This window comes from Cydia splendana, chromosome 16, assembly GCF_910591565.1.
Source record: "Cydia splendana chromosome 16, ilCydSple1.2, whole genome shotgun sequence".
Lineage (NCBI taxonomy): Eukaryota > Metazoa > Arthropoda > Insecta > Lepidoptera > Tortricidae > Cydia > Cydia splendana.
The window spans coordinates 16,104,464-16,127,100 of NC_085975.1; the positions used below are offsets into that span (position 1 = coordinate 16,104,464).

Below are 22,637 nucleotides of genomic sequence, written 5' to 3' on the forward strand. Positions count from 1 at the left end.
ACACTACGTATAAATAACACTTGCACTGCGTGTTCTATAAAAATCGCTGCAGACTTTTCTTGGTCTAACTCTAGTATATTATTAAATACAACAGAACCTAAGCTTACAGTGACAGCATAGATAGTGATGTCATATCGACAGCGTAATTGGCAGCACCAGCACCCAAACATCCGTATTATGATATCACTTCATTAGAGCACGTTGTAAAAAAGATTTTTTACAGTAAGCTTTTAATCTTTATCACACGTAGGTACCTAATTGTGACTTATGGGTGTCGAGCAAAAAGTTGTGGAGTAATAAAGATAAATCTTAAAATAAACTTACTACTTTTTTTTTCCCTTAAAGGTAACGTAATGGCACCAGTGACCGCCAGGAACCTTATAACCTTAAGTGTATAACTAGTGTGTTATCGCGAACAGTACATTTTTCTCTCCTGTGGGCAATAGTTAACAGCTTGTGGGCATGTAAGCAATGATTTTATCATAGTTCTCTAAATAAAAGGAAGGTTTTTCACGTGAATTAGGGGTAAATAAGAAAATTAACCTTTATAGCCCTTAACTCTTGTGTATGTCTACAGGAAAGACATAACACAGTGATCTGTTTGACCCTTAAACACTTAAATTTTTCTCCCAAGAAAATAAGGGTGGGACGCCGATTTTTTCATATGGCAACACTGTGCAGCTAAGTACAGTGTTATATAAAATCGGGTTGGATAAAAAATAAAAGTGGCGGTTAAAGGTGCCTGTCGCCCCTGTCGGTCACTAGTGCCACTACGTTACTAGAATTACAGTTCAATCGCCCGAATTTGTCACATTGATCTATGAATACACCTTTTTGTAAAATTCTTTAAAAAATTGATACAAATTTTTGATAAGAGGGAAGTGTCACTATTTTACGTCATATTTTTATAGAATTTTGGCGTTTACGGTGGCTCTTCCACACTCTTGACACTGCAAATTCTGTGCGGATAGCATGGGTCTGACGTTTCTAATATAAGTGCCTACATAAAGGAGCGAATACTTACAATATACCTACCTACATTACCCTCTGGCGTTGTGGGTGTCCACGGGCGATGGTAATCGCTTACCATCAGGCGATTTGTCTGCTCGTTTGATTGATAAACAAACAAGGGAACATTCCTTTTGTCTATGGGTTAACAAAACAGTACATCATTCAATTAATCCAAAGTAAGACAAATGACAGCGAAATGTCATCTATGTGGAACATCGACCTTGGAGCCGTTTTTGCAACTAGATAGAAAATCACGTACAGGCTTAGACGACACACAATTAGCCCATTTTGAGAAACAATAACCTACCTCAATGTAGTTAGTTAGGTAGGTAGGTATAGTAACAGCACCAGTCATAGGACATTTAAGAGGAAATTTGGAGTATTTATGTTATTTCCCTTGTACATGTAAATGGTCTTCCGCTTAGCGTGTTAAAAGATGAAAGTCCTATCCGCCTTTCATGTTTTAGGCGTGTTGTATCAAAGATACTGCAATGAGTTTCCACATAATTAACAAATTAAAACTATGCTTTTTTTCTCCAGTCATGGACACCAAAGCTCCAGTAATGGGCCCCCGGTAATGGACGTGGATCCAGTAATGGGCCCCCTATAATGGGCATTGCTCTATCAGTATAAAATTTTGAAATGGGGAATAAGTTATGGCAAAAAAATCAATTTTTGGTATAAGCTTTTATCGCTGAATGTATTTTTCTTTCCACAGCCAATTATTATTGTATTAGATTCATCGAGACAATTCTAATATACCCAAACACAATTAGTTAGGGTTTATTGCGATAAAGTTCCCATGGCCACCTCCTGTCTCCATCATCAGATCAAGTCCATGTTATCATAATATTGCATTATCATCCGATTTGCATACTTAATTACGTACTTAAACAAAATTTCAACTGAATCGGAAATCGAAAAGTGGGTCAAATTCAGCTACCAAGATTTGACCCACACTAACTAACAAGGCAAGTTAAATAAAAGTTTGGAAAAACGATATTAATTTATCCTAAGTCCGAGAATACCTCCTGGTTGACATATTTCGTAACTACATTTTACTTCTGTATTGTTTAAAACATGAAATTATGGCATGGCAAGCATCATTATGTCAATTGTCCCATCATAGGAGGTATGCAGTTTTACAGCTCCTATAATGGGATTGGGCCAAATACCACTATTTTTTTACATCTGTGGAGTCACAACATAGTGTGTTGTATACCTTATCTCATGGTAAATGCAATTAACAAAACACATTCTAGTTTTCATCAAGTATTAATTCATTAAAATTTAATAAATTAACTCACCTCTCTTAGCGAAGTTGTTAAGAATTTTTAGTGATATTTTTTTTCAGTGGCACGACAACTTTTGGGTTGACGCACATTTCTTAAAAAATAACCGAATTTAATAAAAATTCAAACATAATCAGCTCTAGGACTCTTATTTATGATAAAAATATATCCAGTGTTTATAAACTACTTTTATATACTTATTTTAGAGGAATTGTGTTTTTTTGTCCCATTACTGGTTCCGTGTCCATTATAGGGTATACTACTATACGTACCTACTGATGAGCTGACGCCGTTAAAAAGTTTCTTAAATGGCGAGATTTTTCACATTGAAACTTTTCGGAAATTTCGGGGATCGAAATTCCGATGAAATATTTTCTGAAAATTTCGATATTTTTAAACTTTTTTGAAACTTTGCGCAACTTGCAAATCTACGTAAGTACGTACCTATACTATAGTCACAGATTATATAATAGTTCTTGTATAGGTAGTGTAAATAGTTGCAGTTTTGGCTATACGATTGATAGCCCACCCTGTGAGCCTCGTTCTGGGGATTCATATACTGCTTTCAAATATAAAGACGATGTTCTTCTTGACAGGTTTATAATTAATATTAGTTTTACAAAGCTGGTTTCTCATTTTAGCGGTAATCCTTCACAAGTTGACAGGCAAAGTCCAAAGTCACAGATAACATATATCAGCCCTACACGCTCAAAAAGTATACTTTTGGCGGGCTGTCAATAACTGTCAATAGAACTAATATTACAATCATCTTATGTTGGTACACTGTATTAGCCATATTGTTTTATTAAGCCGTTACGTTGTTAAGCTTGGAATAATACTATATAATATAAAACTAGTACAGAATATAAAATGCTAATACGATGACATTTAATTTTGCTGATGAATTGCATGATGAATCCTCGTTTGACGTTTAACCTATTGCATTTTGATACAAACATTGTTTTTTACGAAAGCAAGCCCTTAATGGAGTAGATTCAAGACATTTGACAGCTTTTACTAAAGTTAAAACTCCTAACTTTTTGACTATTAAGCGGAAGGTATGCAAAAAGGCTAGGGTTGCAAATAGAAAAAAAAAACAAATGTTTTTTTTTCAAATTTATGAAAAAAAAACCTGGCACCATGGTTTTTTTTCTAAATTAGGTTTTTTTTCAGATAAACAAAAATATGCCACAATAACGGTGTTTCGTGATTTATTTATATAAGTAACTTAAAACTAAGTAATTTTTGGGGAATCCCTGAATTCCCCGATGCGGCGACGAGAGGCGTTGGTGTTGCCAACAGTAAATTGCGATAACCACTACAGATTTCATTTATGTTGTTATTAATCAAAGTTGTTAAATTAAATTGGTTTAATGGTTAACATAAAGTCTAAAACAAGTAAAACAACCGTATAAAAGTATTAACTGCCTTGCAAATTTTGAGTATTCATACTTTTGAAAAAAAACCTACTCCAGAAAAAAAACGGTTTTTTTCACGGTTTTTTTTTTCATGTTTTTTTTTCAAGTCAGAATAAAAACCGTTTTTTTACAACCCTAAAAAAGGCAGGTAAGATTCAATACCTAAGTAATCGGCCAATTTTTCTTTAATATCCAAATTTTGAAAAATCTAGCTCTTAAACTGTACGAATAATTCACGCAAAAAAATACGCAGTACCTATTCATAAATTACAGTATAAAATTACCGCCTAAACTACAGTCATTACCTCAAATTGCTGTATAATCGGATAAAGCGTTACCACGCATTACGATGGGTGTGAGACTGTGAGTGAATAGTTTCAATGAGATTTCAATTATCACTTGGGGTGGTAAGTTATCTAATAAATTAACTTTTGCGCAATGTATTGCTATAATAGCGGTATAGGCGTAGTGTACATGAGTGAGTATGGTTAACTTCACGTCTTTCCTGTAGTCATCGCAAAATTAAAAGAATCAATAGCTAATTTTTGTTTTGCACCCTTACAGGAGGGATACATTTTTTCAGTTTTTGAGACTCCAGAAGAAAAATGTGATATATATGTCCCGGTTTGTTAACTTTTGTTGTCTTGTCCATAGAAGGGACCTTTATAAAATTTACCTCACCATGCAGACTAGCCCGACAAAGGTTTAAAAGGTTAATACCTATTAAATTCTCGTCAAGTTTCTTTGCCGCTTTCTAATATATGCCGTCGGAAACTATCCTAAATACCCTAAATTGCGAAATATTTTACGTAAAACTTTACGTACGTGTATTTTTTGTATGGGAAAAGAATACAGAAACTTCCTTCATTTCCGAAAACTTTCCAAAAGAAAGGGCTGAATATAGTTTTCTTTGTTCTTACTTACTGACTTTGTATTTGCCAGACTATATATTGTATACCCGGCCTAATGCGTGTAAGCGCGCGCCTACGCATCTACTGCAAGTAATTTTGCCATAATTTACCTCAAGGGGTATTCAGTATTAATCCAAGCACCAAACATAAGTGAGTCGAACGAATATAATATATACAGGTGTAACAAAAATGGCGTAATCTGACGACCTACGGGACCTACCCCATTAAAAAAAATGTTTTCGCTTCAAAAAAACTTTCTCTTACTTTTTCCTAATCAGAACAGAATAAAAAATTAAGTATACATTTTAAGGCTAGTTAGGTATACAACTATACTTTCAAAATAGGTTCATAATGACTACTTAACGGGTAACTTACTTATGCATAATTTTAGAGCATTCTTGCGCATTCCCCCTAACCCGAGCCCAGTGTCAAATTGTACCGGTAACCATGGCAACTCCAGGTTTAACCGGTTAACCCCGAGTTAGTGGGATGGTGCAAGCGGCGCTTAAGGTTCTCGGGGTCACATTACACTGGTTACCCAAAAACCCGACTCCTTTGCAACCAAATCAAGCGCAACACCTGCTTGCTTTCCAAACCTCGCGTGTTTTCGAATTCGGCCCATGTCAAGGTCGCTGACCTTCGAGATTCGGTTCACATGACTATCTTTTGGAAATAAATTGGCTCTGAAGAGCTACTGTACCATCGGCCACACTTAACTGTCCATAGGTGGTCCAATGTAAGTGGTTATGCCCTTTGTAATAAGGTCCATCGATGGACAGTTAAAAGTGTTGCTGTTTGTACCTAGTCAGTTGAAGGCGAGTAATTTAGGAAATGCTTGGTTAATATTTCACGCGATCATACGCATAATGAAATAGGTATTTCGGTGATAAGCGGTGGATTCCACTCCCCTGTGAGCCGATATATGGCTATAAGTCTTCGGTAATTTAATGCTTTCATAGTGGTATAATATTAGATTAACCGTTCAACTATAAACTCTGCAGGGTTACTGCAACGTAATATCTCGTAACTATAATTTTAACCGACTTCAAAAAAGGATTAGGCTATGGGCTATCTAATCGACCCATATTTTTTAAGTGAAAACTTCTTTAGCGGCGCTTGGGCATTATGTGGGGAAAAAATGATAAACTCGAGACGTAACGCGATCACGTGACCGTAAGATTTAGATGGCCACTCATTTAGATAGCATTTAAATTAATAAAGAAAAACTCAATGACATTACATGAAAAAGGTTCTAATCTTGTACGGGTTGAAATACGAGGATCTCACAGTTACATTCTAACTTTATATCACTCAAATATAATTAATTCAATAAAGCTACATCTTGATGAAATCGCTAATAAAAGTGAACCCTAGTACTGGTGAATAAAACTCAAAATATCATGACCAAATATATTTAGATGCGAGGTCTGCAAGGTAACTTTACAATTTCTATTCGAATTTTAAACAATTAACTGGTCAGCAATTTCGGAACTAAAGTTTTTCAATAGAAAGGAGGATGGGTCAATTATACATAGTGTGCTGCAGACATTTTGGACTGGTCATTGAGTTTTTACTTCTGTCGGCACTCCCGGAGTGCAACCCGTTGTTTTTTGTATATTTTTGTTACCTCAGAACTCCGTCGTTAGTAGAAATATATATTTATTCATAGTTTAAGTAGGTCCCATCCCATTTTTATCCAAACTCAGTTCTGAGGATGGGGTTCATAAGGAATTGAGGGAACTCTTCAAATCCTATATATTCCATGTATTTGCATTCAAAAGAGTGCCATTTGATGAAGTGGAAATGCTTATGAGAACCAGAACGGAATTTATTTCACGTTCAGCGATTAGTCCACTTCTTTATGTTTGTTAAGTGTGTCAAGGTTCAGTTATATGATGGGTTCCATGAGGAATTGAGGGAACTCCTCAAATCTTAATGGCGTCAGATCCAAAACTTTGAAACTAAGAAACGTAGGTACCTACTTAACCGAAGCGCAAAACTGTTTATAGTGATTTATGACCGATAGGCCACACAGGACAGGAACGAGTCTTGATATGAAGAATGCTGCGTCACTCATACATAACAAAAACTGAAAAATTAAAATAAATAGAAGAGTATAAATAATAAATAAAAAAAAAACCGTCTGTAAATAAAATATTATCCTTTTTCTATACGCTAGCAACTGATATGTTTGAAGTCGGTGCAAAAAACACCTGGGCTAGAACCGCGAAAATCGAAGTTCGCAAATTGCGGGCATCTTTCTCTGTTAAGTACCTACTCTAATTACGCCTTCATTGGAGTAGAAGTGGTAAAAGAGAAAGATACCCGCAATTTGCGAATTTCGGTTTTTGCGGTAGATCCCCTGGTTCTGGTGGACGCGCATCTCAAAAAGACTCGTAGGTACATTACTGCAAATCATTTCTAAAATGTTTCTAAGACAATATTGTCCATGCAACCAAATTAATTTCAACTCCGACCTTGCCCGCGGCCCAGAATCCTCGTTCAATCAATCGCCGATGAGCACGATCACGGTGCGATGGCGAAATTTAATTATAACGTAACGTTAGCTCACTAAACGTCTTCGTAATTATTTCAATTAGGTGTCGCAGGGCAAGGTTGGGCCCAATGGAATTTTTACAAACCTAATTATGTTGCCTTTATGGTACGGAACCTTATAAAAGAGTGTTTCTGTTTTATTCATACAAAGACTAAACAAAAAACCTATAGGTAAGACTACTTCCCGTTGACCAAGAAGCATAAAATGAGGACCTAGAACGGAGAAAAGTACGAAACCATTAAAATAATTTAAAAATGCAATTTTTTCGATTACAGAATTTACAGACTTGCATTTAATAGTTAAAAAAAACTTAGTGGGAAAAGTTTTCTCACAACAAAGTTAAGTTTAGTGCCTCTATCCAGTTTATTGTTTTCTATTTTTTTTCAGTGTTTATGAACTTCAATAGTGGGACCATACGAAACCCTCGGTGCGCGAATCCGACTCGCGCTTAGCAAATGACTGGCCGGTCTATATTTTTGCCAGTTATTAAGCCATAACTATAATAAAAAAAATAAGTAAAAGAAAAAAACTTTAATGGCGTTTACAAAAGTTTTTGAACAGTCACTGCCAGTTTTTATACATATAGGTATTTGTATTATATTTCTTCGTAACATAATATTTGGTGATAGTAATATAAAATATCTTCAATTTGTTGGAAATTGGATAATAATATCAAAATTATATGAAAAAAATATTTTGCAAAATCCTATTAACACTGTCAATAGCGAAAGAAAACACGTTTCCGAACGAAGCCAGCGCCATGACAACGTGAAAAAACTATTTCACGTTGACAACCGATTGCTATTGATCTAACAACGCTATTTTTTGTGATTGAAGGTAACAAAAACCCGTTCCCACCCTTAAAAGTACAGAAAAAAATGGACAAAGCCTTTGAGATCCAGAAGGCCTGCCGGGATAACGTAAAAAATCTTCAAACATACCTCACAGACCTTAAGAACTGGGAGGTTGAAATGAAACGTAAAGAGGCCGCTTTGAACGGCGAATTTGAGCAGGTTTACAGTAATTTACGGTTATATTTCTCATGTAAATCACTAGCTGGTATAATTAGCTATGTATATTAGTGTCATTGTCACGGTTTTAGTACTGTAATAATAAGAAATGTATTTGGTCTTATCTGCGTCGCTAGGATTGAGAAATTGCGGTGTATTTTTCTTTATACTGTTGATTTTCTATATCTCTTCATTTCTAAGTGGTCCCCGACTGAAATTGTTAACGTATATTAACCTTTTTGAGGTCAGGACTTACCCCCAGTGAGGAGTAAGGCGAGGAAAGAGAAACCAATTGTGGAAACTAAAAAGAAGGTGGAAAAACGTATTCCCTCGTCTGACTACAAAGCTTGGGACAATTTTGATGTTGTAAGTACTTTTGTGGGACATAGTTATCAATTGATCCTTAATAGCATTTTTCACCATAGTTAAGGTGGATTCCCATCTGTGCCCGCCGGGCACAGATGGGAATAGACGCTACATATACATCATTCCATAAATCAGACAAGATTTTATCCCTTTAAGGTCAAGACTTTAAAAAATACACAATTCAAGCCTCATTGCCTTTAAGTCCAAAAAATACCACTAAGAAAAAAAAAATGTTCTAGGTTAGTTATTTTTGCCATATAATATCTAAAGTTGCCCTATAAAGAATTAAGCGATGACTTGCTTGTGTTGCTAACTTCTTGAAACATCTCTTTAAAGATGATAATAGTGAGTTTCGACCAGAGATGTGTGAGGATGCGTTTCCATAACCAATACAATCACTTTATTTGCTTTCCTCACTCAGCATGCAGTGATTATATTAAAAGATAAAGATAAAGATAGCCTTTATTGCTAGGTATTATGTGTGTGCCCATCCCAGTCTCTGTTGGGAACCCGGTACTCGAAGTTGTTGACTCATACATCTACCTAGGACAAGTAGTCCAATTAGGTAGGTCCAACTTCGAGAAAGAGGTCAACCGCCGAATCCAACTCGGTTGGGCAGCGTTCGGGAAACTACGTAATGTCTTTTCGTCCGACATACCTCAGTGCCTCAAGACGAAAGTCTTTAATCAATGTGTGTTACCAGTGATGACTTACGGCTCCGAAACGTGGTCTTTCACTATCGGCCTCATCTCAAAACTCAAAGTCGCTCAACGAGCTATGGAGAGGGCTATGCTCGGAGTTTCTCTACATGATCGAATCAGAAATGAGGAGATCCGTAGACGAACTAAAGTCACCGACATGGCCCACCGGATTAGCAAGCTGAAGTGGCAATGGGCAGGCCACATTGCACGCAGAGAAGATGGCCGATGGGGTCGAAAAGTGCTCGAGTGGAGACCACGGACTAGCAAGCGCAGCGTAGGACGTCCACCCACAAGATGGACAGGCGATCTTGTTAAGGTCGCCGGAAGACGCTGGATGCGGGTCGCTTCCAACTGGCACGTATGGAGGTCCAGAGGGAGGCCTATGTTCAGCAGTGGACGTCTTATGGCTGAGATGATGATGATGATGATGATGATGATGTGTAGTTACATGTTTTATTTTATTTCCTCTATTTTTTAATTATTTCTAGCTTGTCCACTGACATAGGCCTCCTCTAAAACCATCAACAGCGCTCTCTCTCCCGCGCTTGGCGACTCCAAGTTGGTCCAGCAACCTTCTTTATATCAACTTCCCACCTTAGTATCTGTCTGCCTCTCTTTCTTTTAGCATCTCTGGGGTACCAGTGGGTTAGTTTCTGTGACCATTTGTTTGGGCCTCTGATCATGACCCGTCCATCTCCACTTAAGTTTTTTGATGGTTTTTGTTATGGGGATCACCTTTGTTTATTGACTAATGTCCGTTAGTCTTTCTCTGTCCTTTAATTTTATGTCTAATAGGCTCCTCTGCATGGAGTTTTGGCATACTTCTAATTTTCTCATGTTTCTGCTTGTAAGAGCCCAGGTTTGGCATCCATAAGTGATTCTATTGGTTCTTAACAAATCCCTTGCAACACAACTTTGCACATCTAACGCACCCTAAAGCTATCTATCTATTAAACCCTTTTATTCTGAGTTAGCTCAGTGTGCCGCTTGGCAAAGGCCTCCTCCAGCTCTATCCATTGGGGCCTGTCAGGGGCCACTCTCCCTAAAGCTACATCATATTTTCAGGACAAGGCTTGTGAGGAAGTAGACATGGAAGATGTGGGCCCCACGTCCCTGGACAGCAAAAAGAGCCAGCCGGCCAAGATGGACAAGCTGCGGCAGGAGGCCCATCATGAGAAAGAGAGGGTGAGTATGATGGCTTTTAGTGGTAACTCATCTAGGTCAGTGTTTTTCAAACTTCTTCATGATGCAACCCCCTTAGTACGAACAAAATGTTTCGCTATGTATTGTTTTAACCTTTTGAACGCCACAGACAGCAATTGACGTCAACGCAAAATCGTGACAACGACGCCAAAGACGGCATTTGACGTCGATCGTTTTTTGATGAAAATCTACTGAAAAACACCCCACTTTTAGGTTGGCATGGTTGGTGTTCACAAAACTAAATTTTACCCCCGTGGCGTCAGTGGCACGGCAAATGGATGCACCATTTGGCGTTCAAAAGATTAAGGCTAGCAGAGGCTTGCGACCCACAGTTTGAAAACCACTGATCTAGGTCATCTAGGTAATCAACACGGCAATCAAATATCAGCAATGTCATTGTATGTTTGTATATAATTTTTAGGCTTCTGTACCCAAAGGGTAAAAATGGGACCTTATTACAGTTATTACTAAGAAAGAAAGAGGCTGGCTCAACTGGACTCGGCTGGAAAGAGCTGGAAGAAACTGCTCAAGATCGTGACAAATGGAGCATTCTTCTGCGAGCCCTATGTCCCTAATGAGGGATAACAAGATTGCATCATCATCATCATTACTAAGACTGCACTGTCCGTCTGTCTGTCACCCGGCTGTATCTCATGAACCAAAATAGCTAGACAGTTGAAATTTTCACAGATGATGTATTCAGTGGGCCAGTCCGACTTGCACTTGTCCGTTTTTTTTAATAATTTTAATTATTTCAGGGCAATAGTTTTGTAAAGATGGAGAAATGGGATGAGGCTATAGCGTGCTACAACCGCGCCATAGAGCTTGTAAAGGATGATGCCATTTACTATGCCAACCGAGGACTGTGCTATCTCAAAAAAGACAGGTAAATTTACTTCTGTCACAATATCTAGTTTTACCACAATCAGTAATGATGAATGGATGATGATGAAGGCAAGTGCTTTCTCATAAAAAAAGAACTAATCCTCATTAACAATGTTGCAATTCATTGAAAATCAGGGTTGGCAAACCAATCCCTAACTTCACCCGTTGTACACAACTTCGCCCAAGTAAATATTAAAATAATAATTTAATCAAGTAATAGTTATTCATTTAATTCCCAATAAAAAATTGCCTAAGGGTAAAAAAATAAAAATTCTCTTTCAAATGTCTAATTGTTTTTGCCCTCCGTCCCCTATTTCTTTAGTAGGAAAATTATACTAAAACTTTCATAGGTGAAAAGGAGATTCATAGGCGTATTCAACATTTAGAATTTGGATCTCTTTTATACACTCAGGGTCTATGTCTACAACTATATCTTTAACATTACGTTTATTGCTTGAGAATCTTTAATTACACCACTAATTGGAACATAAGCGTTAGAAAGGGTTGCTTTTTCTAACAACAGGCGGTCTTATCGCTAAAAAGCGATCTGTTCCAGACCTTTGGGTAGCAGGAAATGTAGAACTCAAACAAAAGTCGAAAGGTAGTGCACGGCGCCTGTTGTTACCAGGTTCTATTTTTTCGTTAAAATTTCTTTGTAGTTTTACATGCATGTAAAATGTATAATTATTGGTGCAATAAAGAATATTTACTTACTTTTCTAATTTTCTGAAATTAATAGAAGTCTATTTGTGACATTTTCTTCTAACATCTACTCACCTCCACAGCCTCCACCAAGCTGAGACAGACTGCAGCACGGCAATCCGTCTCGACCCCACCTATGTAAAAGCCTACCAGCGGCGCGCCACCGCCAGAGAGCGCCTCGGGTCCCTCCGGGCTGCCTCGCAGGACCTCAATGAGGTCCTCAAGTTGGAACCTCACAACTCACAGGCTAGGAAGCAGAGAGATGACCTTAGGAACAGAATGGGGACTAAAGGGGTAAGTTGTGAAACACTAGGGCCATATAAATACTGTACCACAGCAATCCGCCTCGCCCTCACCTACGTGAAGGCCTACTGGCGCTGCGCTATCGCCAGAGGACGCCTGGGGTCCCTCCGAGCTGCCTCGCAGGACCTTAATGAGGTGCTCAAGTTGGAGCCTCACAACTTACAGGCTATTAGGAAGCAGAGAGATGACCTTAGGAACAGAATGGGGACTAAAGGGGTAAGTTGTGAAACACTAGGGCCATATAAATACTGTACCACAGCAATCCGCCTCGGCCTCACCTACGTGAAGGCCTACTGGCGCTGCGCTATCGCCAGAGGACGCCTGGGGTCCCTCCGAGCTGCCTCACAGGACCTTAATGAGGTGCTCAAGTTGGAGCCTCACAACTCACAGGCTATTAGGAAGCAGAGAGATGACCTTAGGAACAGAATGGGGACTAAAGGGGGTAAGTTGTGCAACACTAGGGCCATGTAAATACAGTGCCACAGCAATCCACCTCAGCCTCACCTACGAGTTGGCCTACTGGCGCCGCGCCACCGCCAGAGAACGCCTGGGGTCCCTCCAAACTGCCTGACAGGACCTTAATGAGGTCCTCAAGTTGGAACCTCACAATTCACAGGCGAGGAAGCAGAGAGATGACCTTAGGAACAGAATGGGGACTAAAGATGTAAGTGTCATTATCATTTTCTGCCTGAAACTATAGTTTAATTAAAGTCATCAGAATGGACAAAAGTGAGTTGTGTTATGTGAATGCCTCCTAGCGCCTCAAAAGAGTGACTGGTATACCTCTGAGCTGCCTTGCCTGCCTTATATTATAACTCACAGGCGAGAAAGCAGAGAGATGACCTTAGGAACAGAATAAGCCCATATAAGGCAAAAACTACTTTTGGGGTGAGATGGATATGTGAAGGCCTTCCACTGCTCAAAAATGCCTCGCTTCCCTTTCTAACAGCCATCTACGACCAATGCAGTGCTCCGAACCACAACAACAGCCCAATTTTTAACCCCTAGTTTTTAATTTGACATTTAGTTTTGTGACCTGTTGTCTGGTAGTAATAGGGAATATTACGCAAAACTCTGCGTAGAGGGCGTCACTAGGTCAATCACATGGCCTACCGTGAAACACGACAGTCGAAAGTTCGGTTTCTGCCTCTCTATCACTCTTGCCTATTCGATCGATAGAAAGGCAGATAAAGAAATTTCGATTTTCGCGTTTCGCGGTAGGCCACTTGTAAACAAACCGCCTTGATGCATCAATGTCATAGTGAATACTTGTCAAAAAACTGTTTAAGGCCTAGTCTAGTATGTATAAGTTACTCTATGGTTTACTAAACAAATTAGTGCTGCACTCTGGCGGCAGAACATTGCAGTAATACTCCCTATTCCTTCTTATATGAAATCCACCTTTTGTTGTTGCGGCCAGGAGGCAGCGGAGGAACACGGGGCTAAGGTGAGCAGCAACTCATAGTTTCAGAGTCATTACATGTGTAGAAGGTAGAGGGGCAATAGAGAGTACTCTCTCCAGGCGGGTGTTATGCCTGGGGAACGAAGTCCACTGAGAGTTGGTCGGAAGTTATATATATAGCAACTGACATTTAAAACTCCGTAAGCGCGATGTAGGCCTCTTACTAATTGCGTTCTAGCTCCCTAACGCCATCTGTTAGATTATTATGGCACGACGTTGGCAGTGACAGCTAGAGGGTTCGCCACACATGTAATCATATCGTGCGACATGCGCTGGCCTACAACAGCTCCGTGTCCTTGACCAGATCGTCTTTCCACTTTGTTGGAGGCCTTTCCGCGTTGTACAGGAGCCACAACTTGAACACAACAAGGACGTTTATTGTTAATAATGCCACAAAAATTCAATTAAAAGTCAATAAATGAGCGTCCAGACCTATACTCTGTATCTCTAGGTATTTAAATAAAAGTAAACAACTAATTTGTACATTTCGGGTAGTTATAAGATTTATTGGTTAACCAACCAAATACAAAACCCCTTGGATCTGTCACTGAACGACCTGACTTTAACCTACATTATTTGATCATGTAATGTTTTCATCTACCCTCAACTGATTTGAAATACCTACCTCTTTATTTATTTACCTTTTATTTAAATACCTTTTATTTCAATACCTAAAGATACAGACTATAGCGAGTACACATTTGCTTCGTATGGCATATAACGCGCAATCTACAGTCAACATACGTACGCACTCGCGGTTCGGTAAGTCTGAATCCACCTTAACACATTCGACACCCCGTACCCGACTCTCGGGCACTCGTAAACTTTACTCAGATGCCGGCATACCCGCTAGTCGGGCAAGAGCTATAAACCTATGTAATAAAAATTCCTTCTTCCATAACAGCAATATATTTCCTGATCACAATATTCCGTTACAGTTCAATCTCCAATCACCTCACTTCACAATCGTCCTCCCTTCACCTCTGCCCGTAACCGAATGCCCGCTAACCGCCATGCTTGTCGTCTTTTATTCTTTCTTCCAACTACCTTCTATTTACAAAGGTCAACTATCAATCACGTTACTTTTAAATTTATTAAATTATCGAGATTATTCAACTCTATTTCATTAAATCTGTTTCTAATAATTAGTAATTTTAATGAATCTTACACCTACACGCGACGCCGAAGTGCCCGACAGGCGGGCAAGCATTGCATCTTCACTACCTCAGGGCTGCCACTGCCACTAACAGAAAAAAATGTAAGTCTTCTGATTATTATGTGGTCGAAAAGTTGGTACAGTTGATTATTATATTTTATTACTTCACTTTGTATTTTTATTTACTTTACCTAATGCGATTACAAAATAAAAATTCTTATTAGTTGGTTACGTGAAATTGCATACACGGGTATGTATCAATAGGAGTTAGAATTAGGAGAAGAACAAAACGGGGAGCCTAAACAGATGAGACAGCAGATTTAATTTTATCCACGTACTTATACGAAAGTTACTTGTCACAGCCCTGAGCGTCCGCCGCTTGCCCGACTAGCGGGTTCGCGGCGTGCGGCATTGAGTTGCACGTCGTTGCCCGACTAGCGAGTACTGTCGGTTTCTGGGGTATTGTTTGAAATTTTGCCTGGTTGCGAAAGTGTTAATTATCAACCGCCAATGTGGTACTAGTAGGTACAGTCAGCAGCAGAAGTTGCTAAGCGGGCGAGGTGTTCAAAATTACCTTGACACGCTCTTATTCTCTTAACAATAAAGTCGCGTCAAGATCATTTTGAACACCTGGCCCGCTTAGCAACTTCTGCTGCTGACTGTACCTCAGAATTGTAGCGATTACATGTATGTATTTATTTCACTTAACTCTTGTTTCCAGCTCAAATCGAAGTCATCACCCAACTCCACTCCGACTAGCGAAACCAAACCCTTCCCGAAGACCGGACAGCCAAAGATAGTAGAACTTCAGGATGAGCCGGTGAAAGAAGTCAAGCCACCCAGCGAGCTGGAGAGGTGGAGGGATGGAGTCGGAGAGGGCATTACTGTCATCAAACCTGTCAAGAAACCACCTCATTTGAGGTCCAAGGTGAGACAACACAATGCCAAATATATGGCGGATATTATTCAACTCTATTGACAGCTATTAAAGTTCAAATTTAAACAAATATTTTTTTATTACACGCAGTAAGGGTTTAAGAGTGATTTTTCAACTATTACATGTCCTCAGCGGGAGTAATAAGAGGTCATACTGAACAATGTTTGCTTTTTGCTATGGGACCAATCCCTACATCGCGAAAAAACAAGGTCCCATAAAAAACATTGATCCCATAATAGTTTTACGACCTTGACTTGGATGTCTAAATACCAAATAGGTATGGTCCCATATAACTTAAAACACTTCTAACCTTAAAGGGTTACATACACATTATACGTCATAGGGGTCGTCCATTAATTACATCACACAAAATTTCGATTTTTAAACCTTTTCATAAGAAAAAGATAGGTCGTTAACACGTACAGTCACACTAGGCATGACCCCCCCAACCTGTTACTGCGTGGGCTATCAAAATCGCTGCAGATTTCTTAGTCTAACTCTAGCATGGAACACGTTTAAAAAACTTGACTACTAACTTACTATTCTCTACAGAGGGCTCTAAAACCCATCCCAATCCACGAGATACCCCTGGGCAAGACTGAACCAGAGAAGCCTGCGACCAGACTACAGATCGTGGAACTAGAAGACACCCTGTCCCACGGGGACTCCAACAACAACGACGACAAGACCAAGGAGACACACCTTATAGACAATGCGGGGGATGTGAAGGCTGAAGTCAAGGTGAGCATAATATCTCGCGACATACCCCTCGGCAAGACTGAACCAGAGAAGCCTGCGACCAGGCTACATACAGATCGTGGAACTAGAAGACACCCTGTCCCGCGGGGACTCCAACAACAACGACGACAAGACCAAGGAGACACACCTTATAGACAACGCGGGGGATGTGAAGGCTGAAGTCAAGGTGAGCATAATATCTCGCGAGATACCCCTCGGCAAGACTGAACCAGAGAAGCCTGTGACCAGACTACAGATCATGGAACTAGAAGACAACCGGGCCCACGGGGACTCCAATAACAACTACGACAAGACCAAGGAGACACACCTTATAGACAACGCGGGGGATGTGAAGGCTGAAGTCAAGGTGAGCATAATATCTCGCGAGATACCCCTCGGCAAGACTGAACCAGAGAAGCCTGTGACCAGACTCCAGATCATGGAACTAGAAGACAACCGGGCCCACGGGGACTCCAATAACAACTACGACAAGACCAAGGAGACGCACCTTATAGACAACGCGGGGGATGTGAAGGCTGAAGTCAAGGTGAGCATAATATCTCGCGAGATACCCCTCGGCAAGACTGAACCAGAGAAGCCTGCGACCAGACTCCAGATCGTTGAATTAGAAGACACCCTGTCCCACGGGGACTCCAATAACAACGACGACAAGACCAAGGAGACACACCTTATAGACAACGCGGGGGATGTGAAGGCTGAACTCAAGGTGAGCATATCTCTATCCTCCTGAGTCTCAGAGGTCCTTAGGCTTTATTCCAAAATTTATCTTTAACTTTTATTAACTAAGAGTGGTATTTGCATCTCACATTTTGCTTAGTGAGAGAGAGACGCATCAATCGACCAAGATATTGGGACAGGTGGAATACCAACCTAAGATACAATATCTTACCTTGCAGAACAAAGAAATAACCAGTCCAGCATCAGAGAAGCTGCTCGCGGATCTGACGCAGAAGGAGGTCCAGAAAGAAAACATGGTGCCCCCGACCAACAGTGTGCAGTTCATGCAGGAGTGGAAGATGCTGAGGGGCAACGACCGGGCCAAGTCAGATTATTTGAGTGTGAGTATTTATCTTAGTGTTTATAGTTGTTCGATTTGTAGCTGGCCCCGATCGGCTAATCCTTTGTCGTTGTCGGTAACCTGAATTTGATATAAAAAAAAATCCTTTTACAGATCATAGACCCGTCCAAGATCCCGTCAATATTCGACAACGCATTAGAGAGCCCCGTGCTCTCGGAGTTCCTTCAGCTCCTCCACGGTGACGTCACCAAGTACGCGCGCCACACCGTGACGTTATACCTGCGCGGACTGAGCCGGGTCAAGAGGTTCTCGGCGCTAGCTATGTTCCTCTCCAACAAGGACAAGCAAAGTGAGTATGGTATAAAACTATATCTTATCTCGTAGCATTAAGGTTGAGGATTGATCACCTAGCCACCGGACTCAGACCTGTTCGCATCTGTAAATAGTTTCATACAAAAAAAGAGTTTACCAAACTTACGCTAGATGGCGCTGGAGAGTGTGCAGTGATTTCTACGTCGCACCACAGAATAAGTAATAGTACTACCGTACAGAAAGGACGCTTCCTACGAGCCTTCCTACAAAACCGAAGTTTGACAGCGATTCAGGGTCGAATCATGATATCCCTTTCTATCTAACTTATCGCACTATCCCTTTCGACTACTTAGGGTTGTCAAAATTAAAGTAATTATCTTATCTGTGGACACGCAAAGGGACGTCAAGTTGTGTCAACCCTAATAATTGCTCAGAGCAATGCCCGAATGGAACCGAGTTTGCCTGAAGTCAGGAATGTCTCCCCACTTGTCGCACTAACGAGATCTCTATTTGGTCTGTATAAACGGTGCTCACGAGATAAACTGAGACATTATTAGTATTTTACATCTACCCTGCAGCAATTAATTAACTTACTTGGACTCTATTGCCTAGCAAATAAGGGTGACGTCAAAAGACTAAAATACAAATATCTGTTCTGAAATGGAATTCCGCGTGCCCCTAAAACAAAATGAAGGTCCTAGAAAATGATAGCAATACCTATCTAATGACCTAATTCTCAACTCTGCTGGTTTTTGGACCATTTTGACGCATGGTCCTTTAGTTAGATTAAAAAAAACTTGAGTTTCTACCACAAGGGCATTTTGCGAATTGGTAATGGGGCCGGTCGAAGTATTTAGCAGATGGCGCCAGCATAGCTTGCCCTGTCGATCCCTAGAAATGTGTCAATTTTTTTCTTTTTTTAATGGAATTTTATGCCCAGGATGCCTGCCCTTAAAGCCAAATCTCATAGAAAAAGGGGCAAGCTATGATGGCGCCATCTATGCAAACCTTTGACAGTTGCCAACCCCATCATACGCAGTGTGCATTATGCGCAATAATACGCACTAACCTTTTTTTCTTAACAATGTGTTTTTTTTTTCTAGCGCTCAACAGTCTCCTCGAACACTGTAAAACTGTAGAACACTGCTCAGAAGACGACATCGCAGATCTGAAGAACAAATTCGAACTTTAAGTCAATAGACATAAGGCTTTAGGTAGATTGTATCCAATTTTAGACCTCTCATTTAACACCTTCGCTGCTAAAATAATTCCCTAAGCTGTAAAATCTCGTATAGGGTGACTGCTATAGCACAGAATAAATAATAGTTAGTACTACCGTACAGAAAGGACACTTCCTACAAAACCGAAGTTTGACAGAGATTCAGGGACGGATCATGCTATCCCTTTCTAGTGTATGACACTATCCCTTTCGGCTATTTAGGGTTGTCAAAATTCAAGTCATTATCGTATCTGTGGTCGTGCACGCAAAAGGACGTCAAGTGCTGCCAACCCTAATAATTGCTCGGAGCAATGCTGAGCCGAACGGAGCCGAGTTTGCCCGAAGTCAGGAGTTTCTCCCCACTGGCTATAGTTATTATTGACCACTACGTAACAATAAGACTAAAAAAAACCGGCCAAGTGCGAGTCGGACTCGCGTTCCAAGGGTTCCGTATATTACACAATTTTTAACAATCAGTGCCGGATTAAGATATTTTGATGCCCTAAGCATTTCTAGGTGCCCCCTCTCCCTAGGGTCATCAAGATTACATTGATTTTTTGGTAAATTGAGAGAAGTTCATTGCCGCATTACAGCTGAGAATGGAAATCAGTCACATCATTTTATCACGAAAATTGACAGTGCCGCAGCAGTAATGTTGCAACAGAGTACCTAATGCTGTTGCAGTCGCCACCCGAATGTCACCTTTATCATAGCGTAGAAAGTAATAGAAACGCGAGCGAAGCGAGCGCGGAAATTTTTCGATATAAAAACGCAATATGATAGACAGTTGTACATTTTTACTTTTAGTATGGAAATCAGTCACATCATTTTATCACGGAAGTTGACAGTACTGCAGCAGTAACGTTGCAACAGAGTAATGTTGCTGCAGTCGCCACCCGAATGTCACCTTTATCATACCTTATAAAGTAATTGAAAACGCGAGCGAAGCGAGCGCGAAAATTTTTCGATATAAAAACGCAATTTTAGTTTTAGTCCCAACCAGGCGCGAATCCAGGATTTCATACAGAGAAGGGATGGGACAGTTTTCTATCAGCCTAGCTTCGCATAGGGCTCGATATTTAAGGGTCTCAGCGAGGTTGTTTTCATGCATAAAATATGCAAGAAAGCAGAGAGCTTGGAATTGAATTGGCGAAGTGTGAGAAAGGCAGTAGGCCCAGCTGCGAAAGAGGAAAGCTTGGATTTGGATCCACGCCCAAGTGTAATTAAGGCAGAAGATCAACTTTGCCGTAAGGCAGAAGGCCTCGCATAAGACCTAACGCCGAACCGCAAAAGAGTGGGTTGAAATCGAATCTATGCATGTAATCACGACTCTTCTACTGCTACCGATTGTTTCCCAAAGAATTACGCGCCATTATTTTTGCAAATTAGCTTTTGGACAGCTAAAAAATCGTGTGGTAAAAACGATGTGTCTGTCCCTAATTTTAAAATTTGTTCACCTTTTTCAACCTGGCATTTTGTTGCCCTCCCTGAACGTGGTGCCGTAAGCACGTGCTTGTTTTGCTTATTGGTTACAAAGTCTTTATTAATTCAACCATTAAAGTCGACGAGTACAAAAAACTTTAAGCTAGCTCTCAATTTAACATTTTTTTTAAACATTATTTTTAATTTGACCTTACAATTACTCGTAAGTAGGTAAGAGCGTTAAATATTTAAAATGATTATCTTATCAGAAAATTATCACCAATTACTCTAAGAAAACTACTACTCTAAGTAATCCGGCACTGTTAACAATGTATTTTTTATGTGAAACGTGAGTGAAATCTCTTTAAAAAATTCGTAGGGGTCGGATTAAAAACTGTAATTAAGTCCGACTCACGCTTGACTGTACATTTCTAATAGGTTTTCCTGTCATCTTTAGGTATAGACCTATTTTATGTATCTTTTTCAAAATTTTAGACCTAGTAGTTTCGGAGATAAGGGGGGGGGAATGGTCATTTTTTGCCTATTTTCTTGAATAACTTCTAAACTGTTGATTCGAAAATTATAAAAAAAAATTATTTGAAATCCTTACAATAAGCTCTTTCATTTGATATGTAACATGATATAGTTTGAAAAAAATTTTTTTTTCATTTTTTCATTTACCCCCCAAAAGTGGCCCCCATGTTTAAAATTCATTTGTTTACGTTACATGTCCGTATTCGGGTCACAAACTTACATATGTGTACCAAATTTCAACTTGATTGGTCCAGTAGTTCCGGAGAAAATCGGCTGTGACAGACGGACAGACAGACAGACAGACAGACAGACAGACAGACAGACGCACGAGTGATCCTATAAGGGTTCCGTTTTTTCCTTTTGAGGTACGGAACCCTAAAAATTAAACTGTTTATTCCAGTAAAAGAGTCACATTATATAATATTAAACTTAACTACTAATCTTCTATTACTACTACTTCTATTGGCTTGTTTCTTTCTGATTTGTTAGGAGTGGCCAATTTATATGTATTGGCCAATAACTGTTGTAGTCACCCCACCAGGGGCGTATTTACCCTAGGGCCATCCGGGCCATGGCCCGGGGCGCCAAACCCCAGGGGCGGCATATAGGGGCGGCATCGGATCGCATTTAGCTTTTCTTCCTTGACTTCTGGGGCGGCGAAACGTATTGGCCCGGGGCGCCAAATTTCAAAATACGCCCCTGCACCCCACTAGAACGAAGTCGATAGATACTAACTTGTCTTTGATTTTGCTAGATTTCAATTCTAAGGGTATTCCATCTGTCCAATGGCATTGCATCTCACTCTCTCATTAAGCAAAATATGAGACAAAATTCACACATTAGACAATTAAATTAGACAGATGGAATACCACCGTAAGACGCGTAAAGTAGTGTCAAAATTGCTGTCACAACTTTTACAGCTAAAGTAGATGGCGCTATTCTGGTAATATTCTGTAATTCTATGGTACTTTACGCTTCTTAGTTATTGTCTATGGTACCATCAGCCGTAAAAGTGCATGGCGAATTTATAGTTGGTCAAACCAATTTGTCAGTCAGTAAGAACCAAGAAAACTATACTCATCCTTTTCTTTTGGGTGCTAGTACTAGTAGTGTAAGACAAAGATAGTATGATTCTCTCTGTCTATGATTGAAATGAGACAGTCCTTTGACAAACTATATTAATGAATTCATTCATAATATCTCCATGCATTTTGCAGCTCACTGTACATCACTAAACCTGTCTCTGAGATAACGCAACAAAATATGTTGTCGTTGTACTAAGTACCTAGTTTGCCATTTAATGCAAAACGTGAAAGTCAATTTAAATCTGGCAGAAGGTCATCATCATTAACATCTTGGCCAAACTGTGGAATTAAATGTCGCCCCTGCGGCGGTAGCATGGTAGGATTTGAAAGAAAAGAAAGAAATTCATTTATTTACGTCAACCAAACCAGTTAAA

General features: G+C 39.8%; 1 protein-coding gene across 1 annotated transcript; it reads left to right on the plus strand.

Moving 5' to 3' along the window:
• Nucleotides 1-8,032: 8,032 nt before the first annotated feature.
• On the plus strand, nucleotides 8,033-19,216 carry LOC134798393 (RNA polymerase II-associated protein 3-like). Its single transcript, XM_063770807.1, has 10 exons — nucleotides 8,033-8,202; nucleotides 8,449-8,565; nucleotides 10,332-10,451; nucleotides 11,228-11,355; nucleotides 12,140-12,350; nucleotides 15,699-15,905; nucleotides 16,467-16,649; nucleotides 17,570-17,731; nucleotides 17,845-18,040; nucleotides 19,107-19,216. The coding sequence occupies exons 1-10, from the start codon at nucleotides 8,068-8,070 to the stop codon at nucleotides 19,193-19,195; spliced, it is 1,548 nt and encodes a 515-aa protein (XP_063626877.1). The 5' UTR covers nucleotides 8,033-8,067; the 3' UTR covers nucleotides 19,196-19,216.
• The last annotated feature ends 3,421 nt before the right edge of the window (nucleotides 19,217-22,637 follow it).

What these genes read in the sequence shown, in the direction of transcription:
- LOC134798393 (XM_063770807.1), top strand. Translation starts at nt 8,068, where the DNA reads ATGGACAAAGCCTTTGAGATCCAGAAGGCCTGCCGGGATAACGTAAAA. An exon ending in TGCTATCTCAAAAAAGACAG is followed by an intron (nt 11,356 to 12,139) that starts GTAAATTTACTT and finishes TCACCTCCACAG; the next exon opens with CCTCCACCAAGCTGAGACAG. An exon ending in CTCCAACAAGGACAAGCAAA is followed by an intron (nt 18,041 to 19,106) that starts GTGAGTATGGTA and finishes TTTTTTTTCTAG; the next exon opens with CGCTCAACAGTCTCCTCGAA.